At 42.7% G+C, this 20027-nt stretch overlaps 1 protein-coding gene across 12 annotated transcripts in view; it reads left to right on the top strand.

Moving 5' to 3' along the window:
• The window catches only part of FOXP4 (forkhead box P4), a 153420-nt gene extending 133764 nt beyond the window's left edge, over positions 1-19656 (top strand). For all 12 annotated transcript variants that reach the window (XM_083445733.1, XM_083445730.1, XM_083445729.1 and 9 more), the window contains 4 exons: positions 4247-4368; positions 6552-6618; positions 7755-7921; positions 9404-19656. In XM_083445733.1, coding sequence (XP_083301859.1) covers positions 4247-4368; positions 6552-6618; positions 7755-7921; positions 9404-9548 — 501 coding nt within the window. In that variant the 3' untranslated portion in view covers positions 9549-19656. The remainder of the gene's footprint in view (positions 1-4246; positions 4369-6551; positions 6619-7754; positions 7922-9403) is intronic.
• The last annotated feature ends 371 nt before the right edge of the window (positions 19657-20027 follow it).

Raw genomic sequence — 20027 nt, 5'->3', positions numbered from 1 at the left:
GCAAGACACAAATAACTGTAGACAGCATCCCGGACACGTTGCAAGTAGGGTCCTATTGAAGAGAATTGGGGAAGGGGATGTGGAGAAATGCCAAGCTATAGCTGTCACTTGTTTAAAACTACATGCCCTATAGAAAATGCTATGCCTAAAATGGTTAGGGCAGGAGCCAGAAATCCAAATTTTTGGACTCTATTTCTAGCCTTTAGAGAGGAAGTGAGGAATGATGTCCATTTCTACATCCTTTATTGATGTTGTGCACACATTAATTGCACCTTTGGCTAATTAGAAATAGATTGGTGCAGACTGAAAATCTCTACTAAAAGAAAAAATCTTACTTTGAAAAATAGCTTTAAAGTCTTGTGTTTGCTTCAATTTGCCATTTAGTCCCATATTTTTCTTTATTGTCTCTGGCTAAATTGAAGAAAATAATGTCAGTATAAAAGAGGTATGGGAAGGAACAGAAATTCCAGCACTACGGCTTGTTCCAGTGAAAGCACATATTACGTTGGTTGTTTCACAAAGAAAGCATTTCATTTTTTAAATGATGGTTTAATCCTTCTGGAGCGATTTGAGGTACTTAGGTAGTAGGAGCCGGGTGAGTGCAAAGTAAATAGGTGCCAAGAGGTATGGCAAGAGGTGCCTGCAAAGAGGCAGGTGTGAGGGGGATTTTGTTGGTATGGCGGCAGCAGAGGCAGCGCATGTAACAGGGAGATGCTGAATGGCTGGGGTAGAAGCTGGGGAGAGAAGCTGGGCCAGGGGCATAAAGCAAACATCATTAGAAAAGACAAAGATAAGAAGCAAACAGAGCAGCCAAGCCTGGCATTAAACAAATACTCTGTCAAAACACAAAAGCTGCATTTAAATCATGCAAGGAGGCCTCCCTGGAGCAGGAGACCACAGAAGTAAGGAAAGAGGAAAGACACACTTGGCGACACCCTCCTGCCAGCCACTGGGATGGCCAAGAGACAGCGTATAATCCACATAAAGAGCTAGAAAGCTTAGCGTTTCTTTCTTCAGATGCTGCCAGAAGCACCTTTCATAGATTTTTCCTTCCTGGGATTTCTGTGTGAAGTTATTCCTAGACAGCTTATGAAAATGCAAGTGGGATTTTCAGGAAGAATCTGTGAACATCGCTGCCCATGTAGTGGCCTCATTTGGTCTCCATTTCCTTTCCTGCCCTGTGCATATAAGCAAGTCAATGTCCTGTTGCCAGCTATGGATGGTTAGTGGTACCCATAAAACACTGAATGGGTGCTAAGCGAGCCTGAGTCTGGTTCTGTACCTCTTGATGATCAGAAGAGCAAGCCTTGCTCTTAAATGATTTGGTTTTTAGCCTGTTTTTATTGTTCTGTGGTGCTTAATGTTTTGCTTTATAGTTTCTGCTAGCATTGTACACACACACACACACGCCAAGGATCTGTTTGGATGAAGAGCAGTTTAGAAAGTTTTAAATAAAATAAATGATAGAAGCAGTCCACTGGGTAGGGATCATTGTCAAATGGGGAGACCCTTGCAACCAAAATCCATCACTGCCATATTTTGGGGCAGAATGGGGACGATTTCCCAGTCTCATTATGGCCCTCATGAGCCACATGCAGATAACATTCTCGGGCTTCATCATCTGGCTAATAGCAACATGGCCACACTAATGAAACAGAGGTAGAATTTTTCCCAGCACAGGTTTGCAAAAGACGTACGTGCTCATCTGCTGATTTCAGCGCCGGAGGGTGTCTGCCTTCAAAGCGGTTTCAGTGGAGACCAAAGAGAAAAGGCCGTCATTTTGTAACAGAAGCAGATGTGGTGTTTCCAACAGTAACCAATCCCATACAGAATTTGCTGTACCAAAAACAAAACAGGAGGCCATAGCATTTTACAGGGAAAGCTTGACCTTATTCTCTTGATTTCTTCATTGGGATTGTCTTTATAGACAGATTCACTTCCTGCCTGAGATTCCCTTTGTGGAACTCAGCGAGCCATTTAGGCATGCTTTCTCTCTCATGCACACACACACTTGTGTGATTCCTGTCTGGGGTAAGCCCTGAGGCAGATCTCCTACTCACAGATGATCAACCACAGAGTCACAGAGCTCATCTGCACCTCACACTGCAGCAGCATCAATGCCACAAAAAGAGAGAGGGTTATAAGGCACTTCAAATGTCATCGTAAAGGTGGTGCAGAAGAAGAAACGCTATTCAGTACTCTGTTCTGAGAGCAGCAAAGCAAGTCCCCAAGCCATTTCATCAGGCTGCTATTCAATTCCCTGAAAGTGTTACCAGGTCCAAGCCATGATGCCATGTGAAAACCCTCAAGCTCTTGCAACGCTTATGCAGAGCTGCCACAAGCATGGCAAGACTGAGCAAGATGCAGTGTTTGGGTTTTTACTGCTCATAGGCATGCCTGATATGCGACGACCATTAACCTTACTGTTAGTTGATGTGATCTTACTGAATGCAGGAAAGAAGTTTCCTCTGTTGCTGAACACTGTGTAGTGATAAGAGTATGCTAGTGATGAACACATTTTCAAGTGGTACATGGGCAACATCAAGCCCCATATAATTCTAGTCTGAACTGCTGTCAGTTATAACAAAAATGGAAATTGAGGCCTCTCTTCTCATGTCTGGAGAACAGGGGCACTAGGAAGGGACAATTGCATTGTCACAAATATTCAGGTGGGTAAATAATAGAAGGAAGTCGATGGGGAGGAGAAATGGGTAGGCTTGAAAAATACTGTAGCCAGTATGGGAAGAAAAAGTCTGATTCATTGAGTTTCCAAGAACTGTAACACTTTCGAAGGTGGGGTTTTTATTCCCCATCTCTCTCTTTTGCCTTGTTGTCTTGGCCAGCTCTTTTGTTTATACGGCCCCCGTTCGACCTTTTAAATTGCTGTTAATGTTTTAGCGTAACGAATTAGTCTCTCATCACGAATCAGGACTCGAAATAAAAAAAAAACCCTCTGAGGCCAACATCCTGAAATTGGGGTCATTCTCATTTGCAAGGCAGAGAATCTGAGAACCTTAATGCAAGGAAATTTATTCAAAGGCAGAGCCCCGACGTGATTAGGCCCTTTGTAATTATAGCTCGGAGAGATTCCACTCCAGCCTCCTGCCTCCCTCATGGATTAGCAAGTGAGTCGGAAAAATACACAGGATTTAATTAGAGGCAAATTAAAATTGGTAATGAAATAGGGGCAGTAGCAAATGGCAGGGAGCTGGAAGGGGGGAAAGGGAGCTAGTATCTCTCGGGGCAACACTGCCTGTGTACGTGCATTTTCTTTATTTTACATTTAGAAATGTAAAGATGGGCAACACAGAATAAAGAGGAAGGATGGGCTGTGTGATGGGAGGGGGGAAGGCTGAGGATTTCCAAGTAGGAGCTGGCATTGGCAATTCATTTCCCAGCACGATATTTAGTTTCCTTTCCCTCTCCCTCCCCCTTTTCTCTACATTTAGCCAATAATGAGCAATTACGTAGGCTGGTTTGTGGAAGCCCAGCAACCATTCTCAGTTCACTTCCGTGGGAGGTGAGAACAAGACACACAATCACAAAATGGCTCTTCCATGGAAGCTTTGTTAGCAAGTGTCCCAGAGAATGGAATGGTGTGGTCGCTGTCCTGCTGATCTCAGAATAACAGGACTGAAACATTCTGCGTAGCATGCTCTGCTGGAATGTCACACAGTAGCCCTCTCCTTCTGCATTTGCGACCAAGCCTTTTCCCAGCTGCTGCTGGCATTTGTTGATCCCATCAATTGCCTTTGAAGGAGAGGGGCTCATCTTCCGCTCTCACTGCTGGTGTGTGTTGCTGAGGGTACCTCGATGCCAGCTGTAATGTTTCTTTAGGGTAGTCCAGAGGTATGCGACCACATCCCTGCTGTTGTGAGGAGGTGGCTAGGACCAATCATGATTAGGACCAGACGATGTGATAACTGATCAGGAGGTGGTGCTGACCCAGGCAACAATCTAGCTGAGTAATACGGCATAGGAGCATGTACAGTAGACACAATACCCAAAATATCTAGCTATTACCATAAAGAGCAGATGGTTGTCTTCAGAAAATGGTAGACTGAAAGCATCATCCCCCATTATACAGAGAGACAGATTTTCAGGATGTCGGTAGCAGGTTGCTGACTAATCTGTAGGAGACTGGCTGCTAACAGAGGTATCAGCTGGAAGCGTTGCCAAGAGGGCTGTCTAGCAGAAGGTCTTCACGTGTTTCAACATCATTATCTTCTTTCTGTCCTCCCTGCAGAACGCCGTACGCCACAACCTGAGCCTACACAAGTGCTTCGTCCGAGTGGAGAATGTCAAGGGAGCCGTCTGGACTGTAGATGAACTTGAGTACCAAAAGAGAAGGCCACCAAAGATGACAGGGTGTGTCAGACAGCTTGCCAGGCAGCCTCCATGGAAAAAGGAGTGCTGCAGTTGAATATGAGAATGGCTGGGAGTATGCAAAGCTCATCTCATGGGGGGGGGGGGAGTACATAGGAGGGGAGCAGTGGGGCAGCAGCACATCTTCCAGCAACATGTTTCTCATCTGGGCTGCACACTCAGGGGCAGAATCATGAAAACAACCTGGCTGGTTAGGACCAAAGGTCCACCTGTGTCATCAACTGTGCCCTGGCAGATGTTACTGAGAAATTTGCACACAAGGCTTGAAGGCCAACAGCTGTCCTTTGAATTTGGCAGTATACCATGTCTGAACATACATCATTGCTAATATGTGTAGATAAATACCCAATGAATTTGAAGGGCAGAGGGGAGCTTTTAAAGCTAGTGACAACCACTGGTAAATCTTGTGGCTATGAGTTCTGTAAATGAATTAGTATTTTGTGAAGGAGTAAATATCCCTCTTCAAATGATTGGGATATAATCCCCATCTATTATCCCTGAGGTAAGCTCAGAAGTGGCTGAGAGGCCTGAGTTATTACTTTCATTCCTGCAAGATTTCCCTATGAATTTATTCTTTTCAGAACCATATTTTAACTTTTGCTTCACTGATTAAATATGTTTATTGCCTGTGCCAGTTTTCAGAACTGAACTTTAACATTGCACACTGCTCTAGAATTATCACATCTCTGTGTGTGTGTTCACTACTGCAAAGATGTACATTTAGAAGTATGCAGTGCATTGGAAATATGGGTTCATGTTCTCTACCTGCAATGAGACAACAACCCTCTTGTCAGTAAACATGGTTGAAGAGGCATTCCCTCTTTACTTTACAAAGGTTCATTTGAGGATGGGGCAGTTGTATGGAACTGTCACATAAACATCACTGGCTATTTCCAGCCAAAGGAATAATTTTGTGAAGAGGGATGCGAGACATGTAAAATGACATATTTTCACTTTAACCTTTTTATCAGTAAATATTATTGGGGTACCAATGATAGTCATCCCTTTAAATTTATACGAACAAAACTGCAATCCTGTACACACTTACAGCATGTCTGATAGCTTGCCAGACAACATCCTTGGGAAGAGGACTACAATCCTGTTCAGCAAGCTGTCAGACACAGTATAAGTTTGTATAGGATTTCCATGTAGTAAGCTCCATTGAACACAAAGGAACATCTTGAGTAGGCAACCATAGGATACTACTGCAAGCATCATAGCAGTATGTAGCAGTAGCATTGCATGCACATAGGAGCATATTTCCACAGCCAAAAACATTCACTTACCACTAGTGGAAGCTGCGCAGGCAACAAACAGGGCACCACTGGTGGTATTCCTTTTGTGGTATTAGCTCTTGTAACCATAGAAAACCTGTTAGTGTATTTATGCACACAAACAAGAAATGGGGGAGAGAATAGATTAAAAGAAACCCCTAGCCCTTCAGATTAAAAATCTATGACAACTGTTGCAATGTTTGTTCAAGACATGTCTAAAATGAAACAGCACAGACTACAGCAGAGCCTAGGACACAGTTGATAGGGGTGGCTAACCTGTGCTCTTCCAAATGCTGTACTCTTAACTCCCATCAGTCCTAGCTAGTATGGCCAATGGCCAGGGAAGATAAGATTATAGTCCTATAACCTCTTGAGGTTTACTGGTTAGTCACTCCTCATCTAAATATTTAGATTGTAGTAGATGGAGGGGGAATAACATGGGACTGGTTACCATCTTCCAGCCACAGTAGGGCATATTTTCAGACACTGAAGAAAGAACCACCATTATCATTTCCCCATAAGATGGCCTCCAGCACAGATGGCTTTAAAGGAGGATTAGAGAAATTTATGAAGGATAAACCTGTCAGTGATTACTGGCCACGAAAACTATGTTCTACTCCACTTTTGAGGGCAGTATGCCTCTGAATGGCAGCTGCAAAGAATCACAAGCAAAGAAAACACTTTTGCACTCAGGTAATGCTTGCAGGCTTCCCATAGGCATCTGATTGGCTACTGTGAGAACAGGATGCTAGACTAGATAAGTCTTTGTTCTGATCCAGCGGGGCTCTTAGGTTCTTAACACTGGCAGCAACTATTGCAGCTGCTCTTCCATAGTGGGTCTATTTTTGCATCTTCTGCAAGAATGCTAACAGCTGCTTCTTTTGTTTACAGGAGTCCAACTTTAGTCAAAAACATGATTTCTGGCCTTAGTTATGGAGCACTTAATGCCAGCTACCAGGTATGACCCACCAATGAACAAGTTTTATAGGTAATATTACTCCCATTAGAGAGAGCCCTCCCTTGTTGAGAGAGTGCTGTGTTCACAGTTCATGACCAACAAAGCAAGTTCCCACTCCACTGGTTCCTCATAGCAATGTGAGTATAGAAATAAAATAAAATATAGAAATCAAATGCATAAAAGGTGGTTTTTGTTTTTGTTTTTCTGTTTCTCTTATCGCATGATAGCCAGTGCTCCTTTCCCACAAGATATATTGGAGAACCAGACCAACCTAAGCAATCCCACTCTCCACAGTCATGTGAGAGCCCTCACTCCAAATGGGCCAGAAACCCACTTTACTGTTTGTTGCAGTAGCTCACTAATGTCCTCCTAGGCAATGTAAAGACCAGTTGTTTTGGCAATAGTTGTAAGGAGTAAAGGATAGCAAATGGCAGAATATCTAAATAGCCTCGTTCTCCTTCATCACAGCTGAGTGCCTTGCAGGATGGTAAATGAAATTGTCCTTTCAGCCTCCCCTCTCAGTAGGTTGGTAGACTAGGGTGTTGTAGGTCTATGGATAGGGAGAGGGTCCAAATATGGAATAATTGTGCAGGTATCATTAGGATGATTACTGCTGAGGAACCAGTGACCTAGCACTATTTAATAAGTCCCCTAAATTAGACTTCAGAACTCTCTTAACCAGTGAGCTTCCTCAGTATACACAAAAAGCTCACCTTTCTGACATCTACCTGAGTTTCAATCCCATGATTGTTGAAGGAATAAAACCAACACAGGAAAGTTTATTAATGAGATTTTACAAAAGTATTTTAGTTGCTTTTGTTGTTACTTTTGTTCCTTGATTCATTTCATGCTGTGAGATTTAAAAGTGGAACATACATTTCCATTTCTGTACACTGAGCTGTTGTGGAAGAAAACATAGCCAGATGCACTTTAAGTACTTGGGGAAAGTAATTTCTCTTTTTCATTACCTATATAGAACTAGAGTTGTTTTGTAAACCTGTCATTTTTTTTCTTTTTTCTTTTTTGGAGTATTCATTAACTGTATTCCCACCCACAACACACCCACTAAATTGGTCTTTATTTAGGGAATGATATTGTGCTAGGCTATTTTTATTACTTGCATTTTGACTTTTTAGGCAGCCCTGGCTGAGAGCAACTTCCCTCTGCTGAACAGTCCCACCATGATCAACACAAGCTCCACTAGCGGCATGCTACATGTCGGCCATGATGATGTGAGCAGCACTGTGGAACAAGTCAACAGTAATGGCAGCAATAGCCCCAGGCTTTCACCACAGCAGTATAGGTAAGTTCAGACTTGCCTTTTCTTCTGTAGGCTTCCTTCCAGGCAAAAATGAATTGGAGCTCTGGTAGTTCCTGCATATTGGGCTGACCTAGAAGTGCAATGACAGATACAGTAGTCTTTAAAATGCAGACATCTTCTACACTTCATTAGTGGGTCAGGCTATGCAACTTTTGGAGGACCCATTTAAGATGCAAATACCTGTACAACTTGAGTTTTGCCCTGCTGCTTGTGTCAGTGGGGGGGGGGTAGCCCTGGGGTTCAAAACGGGCTTCTTGGGAATGCTAATGAATTTTCACCAGATTTCCAGTTAAAGAAAATGTTCACATCAGAACCCTCCTTCAACACACAGTGGTACAGTGCCTTTTAGCAAGCTATAATGTCAGCATCACTGTTGGATAAGAGCCTGAGTGAATACTGCCTTACTCAGACGTAGTAAACCAGGCATAGGCAAACTCGGCCCTCCGAATGTTTTGGGACGACAACTCCCATCATCCCTGACCACTGGTCCTGTTAGCTAGGGATGATGGGAGTTGTAGCCGAGTTTGCCTATGCCTGTAGTAAACTACAGTGGTACCTCCGGTTGCAGACAGGATCCATTCCAGAGGTCCGGCCAGATCCCAAGGTTTTCACAACTGGAAAGACCACTTCTGTGCACGCATGTGTGGTGGAAGACCGCAGCAAAAACCCGGAAACATACTTCCAGGTTTGCTGCTTACGTATACCGACGTTTACATAACTGGAGGGATATGTAAGCGGAGGTACGGCAGTATCTAGAATGGGTGGGTGGGTATAGGAGCCACACATTCAATGTCCAAATGTCAAATCATTGATTGTAATGACAAGGGCTTTCAGACCCTGTAATCATCCTCTGAGGTCCTTCTTCATGTGCCTCCCCCATGAGAGGTCTGGAGGGTGGCAACACAAGAATGGGCATTTTCTGCAGTGGCTTCCCATTTGTGGAATGCACTCCCCAGGGAGGCTCGCCTGGCGCCTTCATTACCTATCTTGAGGTGCCAGGTGGAAACATTTCTCTGTAACCAGGCCTTTTAAATGTGTTTGTGGGAGGAGGGTTATTGGTTTGTTTTTAGTACGCATTTTGTGTTTTTATGTTGTAAACCACTCTATGATCTTTGGATGAATATTCAAATAATAAATAAATAGTCAGCATTAAAATTCATCTGGGGAAACATTAACATCAAGTTAATCTGGAGATTGCAATGAGTATAGACTAAACATTATAATTGCCATAAAACGCCCCCAGCCCATGTAATTGATCCAAATGCTGCGAAAATTTCTGTCCCAAGGGAAACATGTTTGGATTCGAATATTTGGGATCTTGAAAAAGTCAGGACTAATGTCCTTTCAGCCAAATGTTCAGTTTCTGCCCTGCTTCTTTTGCTAGTAATCTCCTGAATGATCTTATTTTCCCTAGTAAAATTTTGTTCTAATTCTGCTTGGTTTCTCCAACTTTCCATTCTGCAGCCACCAAGTCCATGTGAAGGAAGAACCAACTGAGACAGAAGATGACAGCAGACCTGTTTCTCTCATGGCAACAACCAATCAGAATGTGACAATTCCTGATGACAGAGACATGGAGGAGGAGCTGCCAGTGGAAGACTTGTCTTAAGGGCCCTCCCTCCTCACCTAGGCCCAGCATTTCCCCAGAGACAAAGCAATGGCTCCCACCTCCTCAAGGTGACCTTCAGCGTTATCTTGTTTAAGGCACTTCTGCAAAGCAAAAGGGTTTCCTTGGGTCTACCCATTGCTGAAGGCACACACTTCTTTCCCTTCCTTACATCCCAGTGACTCTTAACAGACATTCACAGAGGGGGATGTGCAAAGAAACAAAAACCAGAGTTGAGCTTTTTCTTTAACTTTTTTATTATTTTATAACTGATAAACGAGGATGGTAGGTTGGTTCTGTCCGAAGACTTCTTTGTTGCCTTCCCCTGCTCCATCACCCCATTCTCATGGGGATAAAAAGAAGGTGTCTCGTATTGTCTGCTCTGTGTTTTGTCATTTTCAGCTCATATGCCATATTGTTTCCACAAATCAAGATTTTGGAAGCATCCAGTCCAGCAGGGGGCAGCATCCAAGCCATGGGCTTCTGTGAATGTCCCCCACTTTCCCATGGAAAGCATTTCCAGTAACCTGCCAGTTTATCCCACTGAGAACTTTGCACTAGGAGGAATGTTTTTTCACGCGCACACACTTAGCATATATGCATACACAACTCACACACCCCCTAACACCATTTCGACGTACTGGAACAGCAGTTTGAAACTAGAACCCTACAGTGGCCCTGGTGTTGTCCCAGCTTCTGCTCATTTCCTGAATGAGAGAGAAATGGAAAAAAACCGAGCTGGGTATAATGAATACACTGTAGATCAACAAACAGCCAAAGGGTCTCTCACTGCCACACATAAAACCACTCGGTTATTCTTTCTCCAACCTGTGTTTGTGCCCCTGCAAGTTCAAGAAGTAGCCTTCTTTTACCAGTCATGCTTGACAGCCAGACTTCAGTCCACAAAGCTTTATTCACCACAAAACCCAGGGATGAATATCCATTCCGCGCCATCACATACTGTGAAAATTTTACCGGAAGCCAACAGCCAGGTGATTGGACAGCAAGCTGCTGGGGCCCAGCATGAGACTGAATTCAGGGAAAGACTTTAACTTCTGCAAGACAAACCTTTTGCTTGCTCCTCCCAGCTTCCATTCTGTCCCTTCCGTTTTCACCCATGCTGGGATAAGGCCAGAAAGCATGACTCTTGGTTGCTCATGTGGGAGTGAAGAGGTGGGTAAATGGGAAGGCCAAGTATATGCGAGTGGAGCTGACTTAGCAAAGCCAGCAAAATCTGAAGCACTTGTGGTGGGGGGAGGGGGAAGTGGGGACAGGCCAATGTATGTGGCTGTAGAAAACCAAGAGCCGGTTGACCATGCAAAACTCAAAGCAATATAAATGTAAGGTCAACAAACTTTTTCCTTTGTGACCAAACACAGCAACGCTATGATGAAGCACTCATTTCCTTCTAGACATTAGCTTGTCTAGTGGAAATATATCCAACCACACAATTGGTATGCTAGCAATTAGTTCCTAGATGCCAACTATTTTGGAGGGGGAACAAAAGTTTCCAAAACGTTACAGTAGGATCTAGTACATCTTTCAGGTGAACAAACAGTGTTAACCAAAAACCCTTCCCACAGCCTTTTTATTTTATGTTAACTCATTGTCTGATGCCTCAAATTAGAATTTCAGGATGGAGAGGCAAGAGGATATTCCAGGAGCTCTTCCCGGCAGAAAAAAATAATGGTTTCCAAAGGCTCCTCTTCCTCTACTTCCATGAGAGGGCAACCGAAAAGCTCCCTCTTGGTGACCAAAAACTTGTCTTGGCCATTGTGGGACAAGGGATGCAGTGGGTCAAAGAAGTTGGATACTGGGCTTTTGAGGAGTCTGTTTCTAAAGCAAGCTCATGTGTGTCTACTCTCCCACCAGTAAATCTGTGTAACCTAGGGCTTATCCACACTTCCTTTTTCCCTGTGATTTCCAGTCATGGGTCCAAGAGGTTCTTGTTTTTTGTCCCACTGCTTCCTTCACTAGGAAAACCGGTTTACTGCTGAATTGGAATAAACAGAAAATCCAATAGATGGGGTTTACCGATTCAGCAGTAAACAGCGGGTTTTCCCGGGAAAAGCAGTGGAACCCATACCTATTTTGTGCCTAGAAATCATGGGACAAACACAAGTGTGGATGACCCCCACATTAAGGGTTTAATCAAGATACAGGAGTTTCATTGTCACCTTTTGGGGAAACAAGCTGGTACTTGGCCACACCTGGATGATTCCCAAACCAGCAAGAAATTGTGTTCTGTATGCAACCCTTTATGTTAGAAGAGTAAGCTGCCATAGCCATGCTTCAACACTGAAGTTCAGCGTAGATTAGCTTGCTGGATGCCCTCCCCAGACTAAGGCCCCCAAAGACATTGGAGCAAAATAGTCATGATTAACTTGTCTTAGGATTCCTTTGCACCATTCTTTGTTTCATTATTAGGTAATTCCCCCCCCCTATTGTTCAAAGCACCATCTGGTAAAGTGAGGGGTAATACCGTCTGGGTAAGGAAGAGAGCTAACCTACTCAAAATGTTGTCTCTTTAGCCTGTATGCACCATTGCTCCATTTATCTCCAGCACAGTGCATTTTAATGGTGTTAAAATTCTTCCTTAAAGTCTCCTTTCACCAGCTGGCAGACCATGATAACAATCCCTCCTTCTTCTTTTCCTTAATTCCCAAGCTTAGCTTAAAAGGTTACAGTAAATCAGCTGGCACTTCTTGTGCCTTTTTGCCTCCACTCTACCTCTTCTTAAGTGTACAGAATGACACATTAGTTCTATACAACCCCAAACTTACGTTTGTAGGTGAATGGTGATTGGGATCAGACCTCTTAACCAAGATCAAGTTCTCTCTCTCTCTCTCTCTCTCTCTCTCTCTCTCTAAAGGTGCTCTCTGATTAGTCTCTGCAACAGCTCTAAAACCACCTAGCAGAATCATTTGAGTCTGTTTGCTCAATTTTGCCAGTGGAATTACCTCCTAGAAGGATCTCTGGTGGGTTACACTAGAACAATATATCTTTTTATTAAATTCTGGAACACCATGCACTATGATCTCTAGTCACCTTCTTGGCCAGTCTCCCCACCCCCTTGTGTTATTTTTTTCTAAATAAGTTTGCTGATGGAAGGGAAGCCAGCCCCTCAAGTCACAAAGAACAGAGATTGATGTTACCCCATCTAAGCGATTGTATCTGTCCATGTATGTAACACTCAATACTTCCTCTCTAAGACTTTCCTTCTGAAACTTCATATTGAGTAGTGCGCTTAAGTGACCCAGATTTGTATCAAACCTAGAGAAAAATGAAAAGCAGTAAAGATATATAAAAAGCTTCCCACCCTTCCTTCCTTTTTTCTTTCTTTCCTTCCTTCCTGAATCATGGCTGCAAGATATAAAGAGATGCCACAGTCCTCACTCAGAAAACCACCAATGCTTGGTTCCCGGAGTCTACACTACAGGGCTCCACTGAGCATGAATTCCCCCTACTCAGCTTCCTGACTTCTCCAACCGGCAGAGCAAAATTGGAGTTTATTATCTAGATTAATTGAGGGTAGTTGCTCTGGTTTGATGGGAAGTGGACTGTCTACCTATTGGAAGAAAGAGGGGCCATCTTTAAGCTGCAGTAAGCTGGAGGTGATCTTGCTTAAGGGATGTGAATCAAATTTAAGAAGCTTTAAATAACCTTCCTAGAGAAACTATCCATTGCCAGTGAGTGGCTGGCTTGGCAAAGCCTGCAAATACAGTCAGGACGGACTGCAAGAGCTGAAAATACCTCAGAACCTTTTGACTGTCTATCCATCCCTCAGGGCCCAGCTCAACTCCAGAAGCAGCTTGAGGAAAAGGTTCCCATCCTTAGTTTGAGCAGAAACACACCACACCTCACTTCCTCCTTGGGACCATATCTCAAAGCCTCCCTAGTGCCCTCTTCAGAATGCTTTACAATTGGCTTAACCGTCGACCAAAGACCTTTCTTAGACAAGAAGCATAAACCAAAACACTTTTTGTTTTAATTTTTGTTTGGTGCTTTTATTCTGACTTATCCCAACTGGCATAGGCCAAAAAGAAATTCACAAAGATCCTGCACCCCTTTAGCCCTTTTGTCACTTTCTTTTGATTTTAAGTTATTATTTAAACCAAAGTTTACAGGTGCTGTTTTGTACACTTCTAATGAAGGTAGGCCAGAATCATGGATTGCTGCTTTGTGTTAGTCATTTGCTTTACTAAGGGTACGCCGTTGAGCCTAGAGAGGGTTTGCATTCCATGGGTCTCTCTTGAACCTGCTTCTGTCTCACTCGCTCCCCTTTTCGGATCATAGCTTCCTTCATTTCAGCTGTTATCAGAGGTTGTTTGTGCAGTTTGGGATTCTACTCTTTGTTTTCAGCAGTCGTTCTTTCCAAAGTTTTGCTGTCCCAACCCCTTTCCTCATCATCCAAAATGATTGGGAGCCTTGTCAGATCTTGAAGGCATTGTCTGAGTAGCATGTGTCTTGAAAAGCTCACAGCAGATTCATTGTAGCCACTCAAGGTATTGAGTCAATTAACACATTCACATAGTGTGAGATGGCAGAATTTTGGGCCGCATGATTTCAGACTGCAGGGGTGGGGCTGTTGTGGCCATCTTTTTAATGCTCCCATACATTGAAAATGTTTTGTGTTTTTTTAACTCCCTGCATGCAGTAAATTGCATGTAGGAAATGTGACTAAACACATAGGGAGGGCTTCACCTAACAAACTCCATCCGCTTGTGCAACAGGGCTTCCTGCCTCTCCCCATGCCTCTAAAACTGGGTTGGGAGAATCCCAGAATAGTGCATCAATCCATCTGTCAAGGCAGAACATCTACAACAGCGCAGCATTGAATTACACCCTACGTCTTCTCCCTGATGTACTAGTTTAATATAAACTGGATGATTATTTTTACATGACAGAGGGTTTGCTTAAGATTCCTGTAGTCTGAAATGATTCCTTCTGGAATTCTGCCACCTTATTCTATTTAATGTGTAGATCAACTTCGCAATAAGATATTTATTGGATCTTTGTCTTACTCCATCATGATCCATGTACTACTGTAGTATGTCAGATTGCTTTGAAAACAACTCTGGAGCTGAGTGGTTATACCCCAGTGTTGTTTATCTTACCCCTTGGTATTCTTTCCCCATCAATTCCTACCAAGTTCCATCAATTTGAACTCTTCAAAGATGCTACTTTTCTGCCTCACTGACCTCAGTCTGTTTTTCTCCTACCTGGTACAATAACTTGTGTTAGGCACCTGCAGCTGGTCCTGGGGTGCCCAGTATATGCGTTCTGCCTGTATTACAGTGGTGTAACCTGGTGCTGTACTGCCAATATCTGAACTGTAACCATCCTCACTTGCGGGAAGAGGTTCTCTTTAGAAATATAACTGTCTCTGTTTAAATCAAAACCCGTGCCTCACTGTTTGGGTTTGTTCAAGTTGACTCACTTATTGGAGGGGCCCAAGAAAAGGGAGCATGATGGTCATAGTTAATATATTAAATGCCCATTATCTCAAACCAACTGGAGGCAAGGAATGGAGCAACTAAGGCTGAACTTGTTGCTGCAGTGCTGGGCATATGGCAACCAGTTTATACTTTTGGTAGAATCAAATGGTAAAACTTCCTGGACTGCAATGCTTTGGGCCACAGGTGGAGGCATAGGTGGTTGTTTGCCCTGTGCAGTATTTCCCCCTCCATTATAAAGCCAAACAAGTGCCACCAACCACCCACATCCTCATGGTGCAGTCCAGGAAAAGCTTAACCATGATTCTGATGAATATAAAAACTGGCCCCAAGTTCTGGACCTGGAGCAGCAATAACAACCTCAGTGGCTTGCACTGTCATAGAGAATCTAGTCTTGACTGAGAATCTTGATTAACTTGGTGGGACACTGCCCACTCATATCGCGTAATCCATACCTGATTGGGCACTTACTATGACTCCAGTGAAAGTAGGCAGGAGCCTTTGCTATCGTATAGGTACAGAGGATGCAACCTTTCTAGAGACCCTGGCATGCATGTACATAATTTGTAAGACAATTTGGCTTTTGACCTAGCACGGAGTGTCTCCAGTCTGTAATGTGCTGCTAGCCATTTCTGCCAGTTATAGCTCCTCCCTGCCTAGATGTGACAATATTAATGTGTGCATCCCACAGGGTAACTTTGGATCTTAATTCTCGCTGCAGCAATAAATCTGTGTCTGGAGTTGCACCACTTCAGAATGCAGGTAGGACAGGAGATCATGAGAATGCAGTATTTCCATGCACATAGAAAACTAGTTGTTGGAAAGAAAGGTTCTCCTTGACATCTGGTTGTCTATATGGGCAGATACCCCCCCCCCCAATGAAGGAGCATTCAGACACATGAAGTAGTCTATCTCAGACACAGATTCCTTTATCCCTGTGAGAACTATACTATATTACTACTAATTATGGAAGGAATTTGTGTGTGTTTATCTGTGTTATTATCTTATTTAGTTTCTCAAACAGTGATTCCTACCCCTCCAAATGCCAGAAGGGCACTCCCCACCCCCACCCCCTGCTATGTTGCAACCCACTAGCTTTAAAACATTGGATGTGCTGTCCAAACATCACTGCTTTGTATGTTACAACCAGGATTTTGCATCAGAATTGTCAGTGTGCGGGGTGTATGCATATTGGTCACTAGGCAAGTGGCATAGTTTTAAATCTCTTTGGATTTTCATATCCACCCCTGGTCCTGAAGGGAGCCAGTGTACATGTGAGCTGGATAATTAAAGAGGAGGTTTGGGGTGTCAGGGGTATCATTCTCTCAGTCCTCCAAACTTCTGTGCCCTGCAATTGTTTCCATTTCCATGGCTCAAGTCAAAACCATCCTCTCTTGGCTTGGTTCATTTTTTCTTGTGTTTCTGACTTCCCCAGCAAAAGCTATTTGAACCAGGATATTAATTTCACATTGATTGCTTCTACAGCTTTCTAATTTTCAGTGGTAACGTACTGTCCCAATGAAAGAAATGTACCACAAAACTAGAGTGGTTCTGATGTTTGGTTGCTTTAAGATTCTGCCTCATCTTTTATACACATAAAGGAGTGCCATTATAATAGAGTTTCCACATGACTCATGGGCTTGCCTGTGTATAAAGCTGAAAAGATTATTACTTGCAAAACAGCAAGTCCTAAATTCATTCATATCAATAACAGGATTCCCACTAACTTTACTGGGCAACTGATCAGGATCTGCCCTATCCCTGCTCTTTCTAGACACAACTTTAAGAATCTTTACAGGTGCTTGATTAATAACAGGACACTGAAGAAAGACTATAGTTTAGTATCACTGAATCCATGCTGTTCGCTACAGCTATTCAATTTGTGGTCTGTTTGCCCTCCAACAGCTTGAAGTGTGAAACTTGCTCCTGTTTTTTGAACTGCTTGATTGAACTGCTATGGCTTCAGTTGGCATAATTTTCTTTTGATGCTGCCTTTCATTTAAATCTGACTCAAGCTACCTGACCAGGATCCTTTCTTATGCCCAGGTCATGGCTTTGAGTGTCTTCTTATTGTGTTTTCCTGGGTTACAGGGGGATTTCCCCATTCCTCTAATGTTTACCTTTCTGTGAGAATTCCTTTGAAAAGGGTTTCAGCCTGGCAACACCAGCTCTTTAGAAGTGATGGACAACAATGAGCATAGTTGTTAGGATGTGAGCAACTGCTTGGCAAATGGTTAGATCTGCGCAGCCCTTGTTATTGAAGTCAGTGTGTTTCGTTACACTGGTGTAAATTCAGAAAAAGTTAATGGTCAAGCATTCCTAGAGAGAAAGAGCAAATCCAAATACTGTTGAGATATTATTTGTCTTAGATTAATATAAATGTGTTTAGAATAAGCTTGGGAAATCCATATTGTTCCTTCTGGCCTTCCCAGCAAAATCAAAAGTAATGATGACTGACTGAATTCTCTGCCCAGAATTGTACAAAATGTATTCCAGTGCTGCGATTTCATCTGTATGGTGTTCTTTCTATTCCGCTGTTGCAAAAAGTGGAGGCTCTTTATACAGACTGGCAAAGGGCCTCTAGTCGATAGTTTTCTGGCTGCAGGTTAAACATCTGATTATTATTATTCTGATTATTATTATTATTGGTCTTCTGCTCAAAATTGAATAATTCCCGTAATGCCATATTAAAAACATCAGCACCCATATGTAAATGCAATATATGTACCAACAGAAAATGAATCTATGGGATCTTCTCTTAACAGTTAAGGCATCCATGCAATTTCTTTCACCTTATCAAATGTGCCCATTTACTGTTGTTCCATAATTCATTTTGGAAGAATAGTTTACCACAGAGTTTCTTTTTGTGGCTTTAAGCTCTTGTAACTTTGTTCAGTGTCCTTTATTCCTCATCCTCCATTCATGAAAAGTAAGTATGGCTGGCATGAGCCTTGGAGGGTTCTCTTCTCTTAAGCTGGAAATATCTTGGCACTTAACTTTCCCCAAGTTTAACTGCATTAGGTACATCTGTTTTTTGCACAAATAACTTTTCACAAAACTCTGCTTCATTCAAACTACGTATAGTACTTGTGTGTTTTTATGGTTTTTGTTGTTACCTCAAAATGGCTTTTAAAGGGGTAGTGTGGGAAAGACCAAACCCAACTTGTGGCAGGATAGTATCTGTATATATTGATATATATGCTGGTTAAAAACCTACTAAAATTAGTTTATTGTTGTCTATTTAACTATCCTGTGATGAAACTAATGCAGGGAATATTTTAGGAAGGTTTTTTCCCCCTTATTCTGGAATTTAGGAAGCCATTCTTGTATCTCTCTTTGACTTGACTTGGATGCTGTTCCAGTTCTTTATGCTGTCTTTGGTTTGTTTTCTTTCTGAAAATTAGGTTGTAGAAATGGTGAGGGTGGGAAGAGAGAACCCGTTGCTTAAAAGAAATTGGGATACTGATGTAATCATTTCCCTTTCCTTCTCACTTCCTCAAAGTTGGGAGAAGTAAGAACAGAAGCAAAACACATTTTATTAAACCAAAGGTGTGTGTGTTTCAGTTTTGTATGTTTACATAATCTTTAATAGGTATATTTCAAGGGGAGAGATACAAAAATCCCACTCAAAAAAACCCACAAGAGCCTGTTCTGTTTATCCATTCTGTAGATTTTTAAGTGTTTGACTCCACATAAATGTGGCCACTCTGCATAATTTGCAGAGGTTTTGTTTTAGTTTTTTCCTTCTTCAAATTTAGACTATTCCAAAGTGCTGAAGGATTTGTCAAATGGGAGTCTTCTTCTTGCTCATTGCAATGGGGCTGTTCTTCTGTAGGAATGAAATACTGGTGCCCCATTGGCCTGTTGTTCACTTTAACCGTTTGCTATTCGGAGCAGCTTTCCTGTTAACCTTCCCAAAGAGTTGAGGCTCAGCTTCTCTGAGCTTTTCACCACTTGGCATTCTTGTCTTCCAAATCTCTCACTGAATCTCAGGTGGCAGAAAAATCACCCAGGAAACAATGACTAGTGACTTTCAAACCGTATCAGCTTAGCAGTTTGGCATGAGCCAAGGGGTCACTGATCTCATTGAATGGAAATGGGGAGGTTAACATGTCTCCTGAAATGACCTGATTTGCTAATTTGTAATATTTAATTTTGCCTCCAGGGGCTCCTCCTTCTTAGATCTTCTCTATTGCAAGTGGATCTGTTCTCCCTCATCCTAGTACCCAACATACAGTGGGAGGGTAGGGAACTGTGGCATGTCAGCACTCTGTTGTCTTTTCCTTCTCCTGGTACCCAGGAAGGTGCAAGAAAGGGGCAAGACATGCAGTGACCTTTAATATTGTGGGTTTTTCCTTCCTCACATTTGTTGGTTTGATGTGATCATCCTTTTAGCAGGTGGCAAGTCAGTGTGAAGGGAAAGGTTACTGGGGAGGGGGAAGGATGTCTGTAAACCTTTGATCCATCCTCCTCCTACTGCATCACACTGCCCTATTTCCACCCTGTATAAAGGAAATAGCATTGCTGTGTATTTGTACTCTGGACTTCTGTGTGTCTGCTCTGGCAGACGGTAAACCCTTGTACAGTAGATCTAGCTGCATGTAATCTGTATGACAATGGCATTATAAAATGCAATAAAATTAAATTACCTATGAGGTGGTTGTGACTCTTTAAAAATATACTCTTCTCTAGCTCCTCTAAAATGGAACATTATCCATTTTCCATACAGCTCTTTTGTTTGCTTTTCCTTACCCTACTGAATATATTCTCACCTTCGTTTGGCAGTTTAACACTCCTGTGCGCATTAGCAACAGGGAACCACTTTCCCCCATATGTTGTGCTTCCATTCAGCCCTGTTCTGTAACCTCAGGTCTACTTAACTGACCCTGTGTCCTCAATCTGTTCTTCTGGAAAATGTGCATAAAGAAAAATAACAATATTTTGCACGAGCCCCCTTGTCATTGGTAATATAGCAACTGCTTTGCCCTGAGATCACAAATTGAAATATTAATAGATGCAGATCTTT

This window comes from Podarcis tiliguerta (genome assembly GCF_965153285.1).
Source record: "Podarcis tiliguerta genome assembly, chromosome: 6".
Lineage (NCBI taxonomy): Eukaryota > Metazoa > Chordata > Lepidosauria > Squamata > Lacertidae > Podarcis > Podarcis tiliguerta.
The sequence above is the reverse complement of the archived record's forward strand: the minus strand, read 5'-3'. Positions and strand labels throughout refer to the sequence as shown.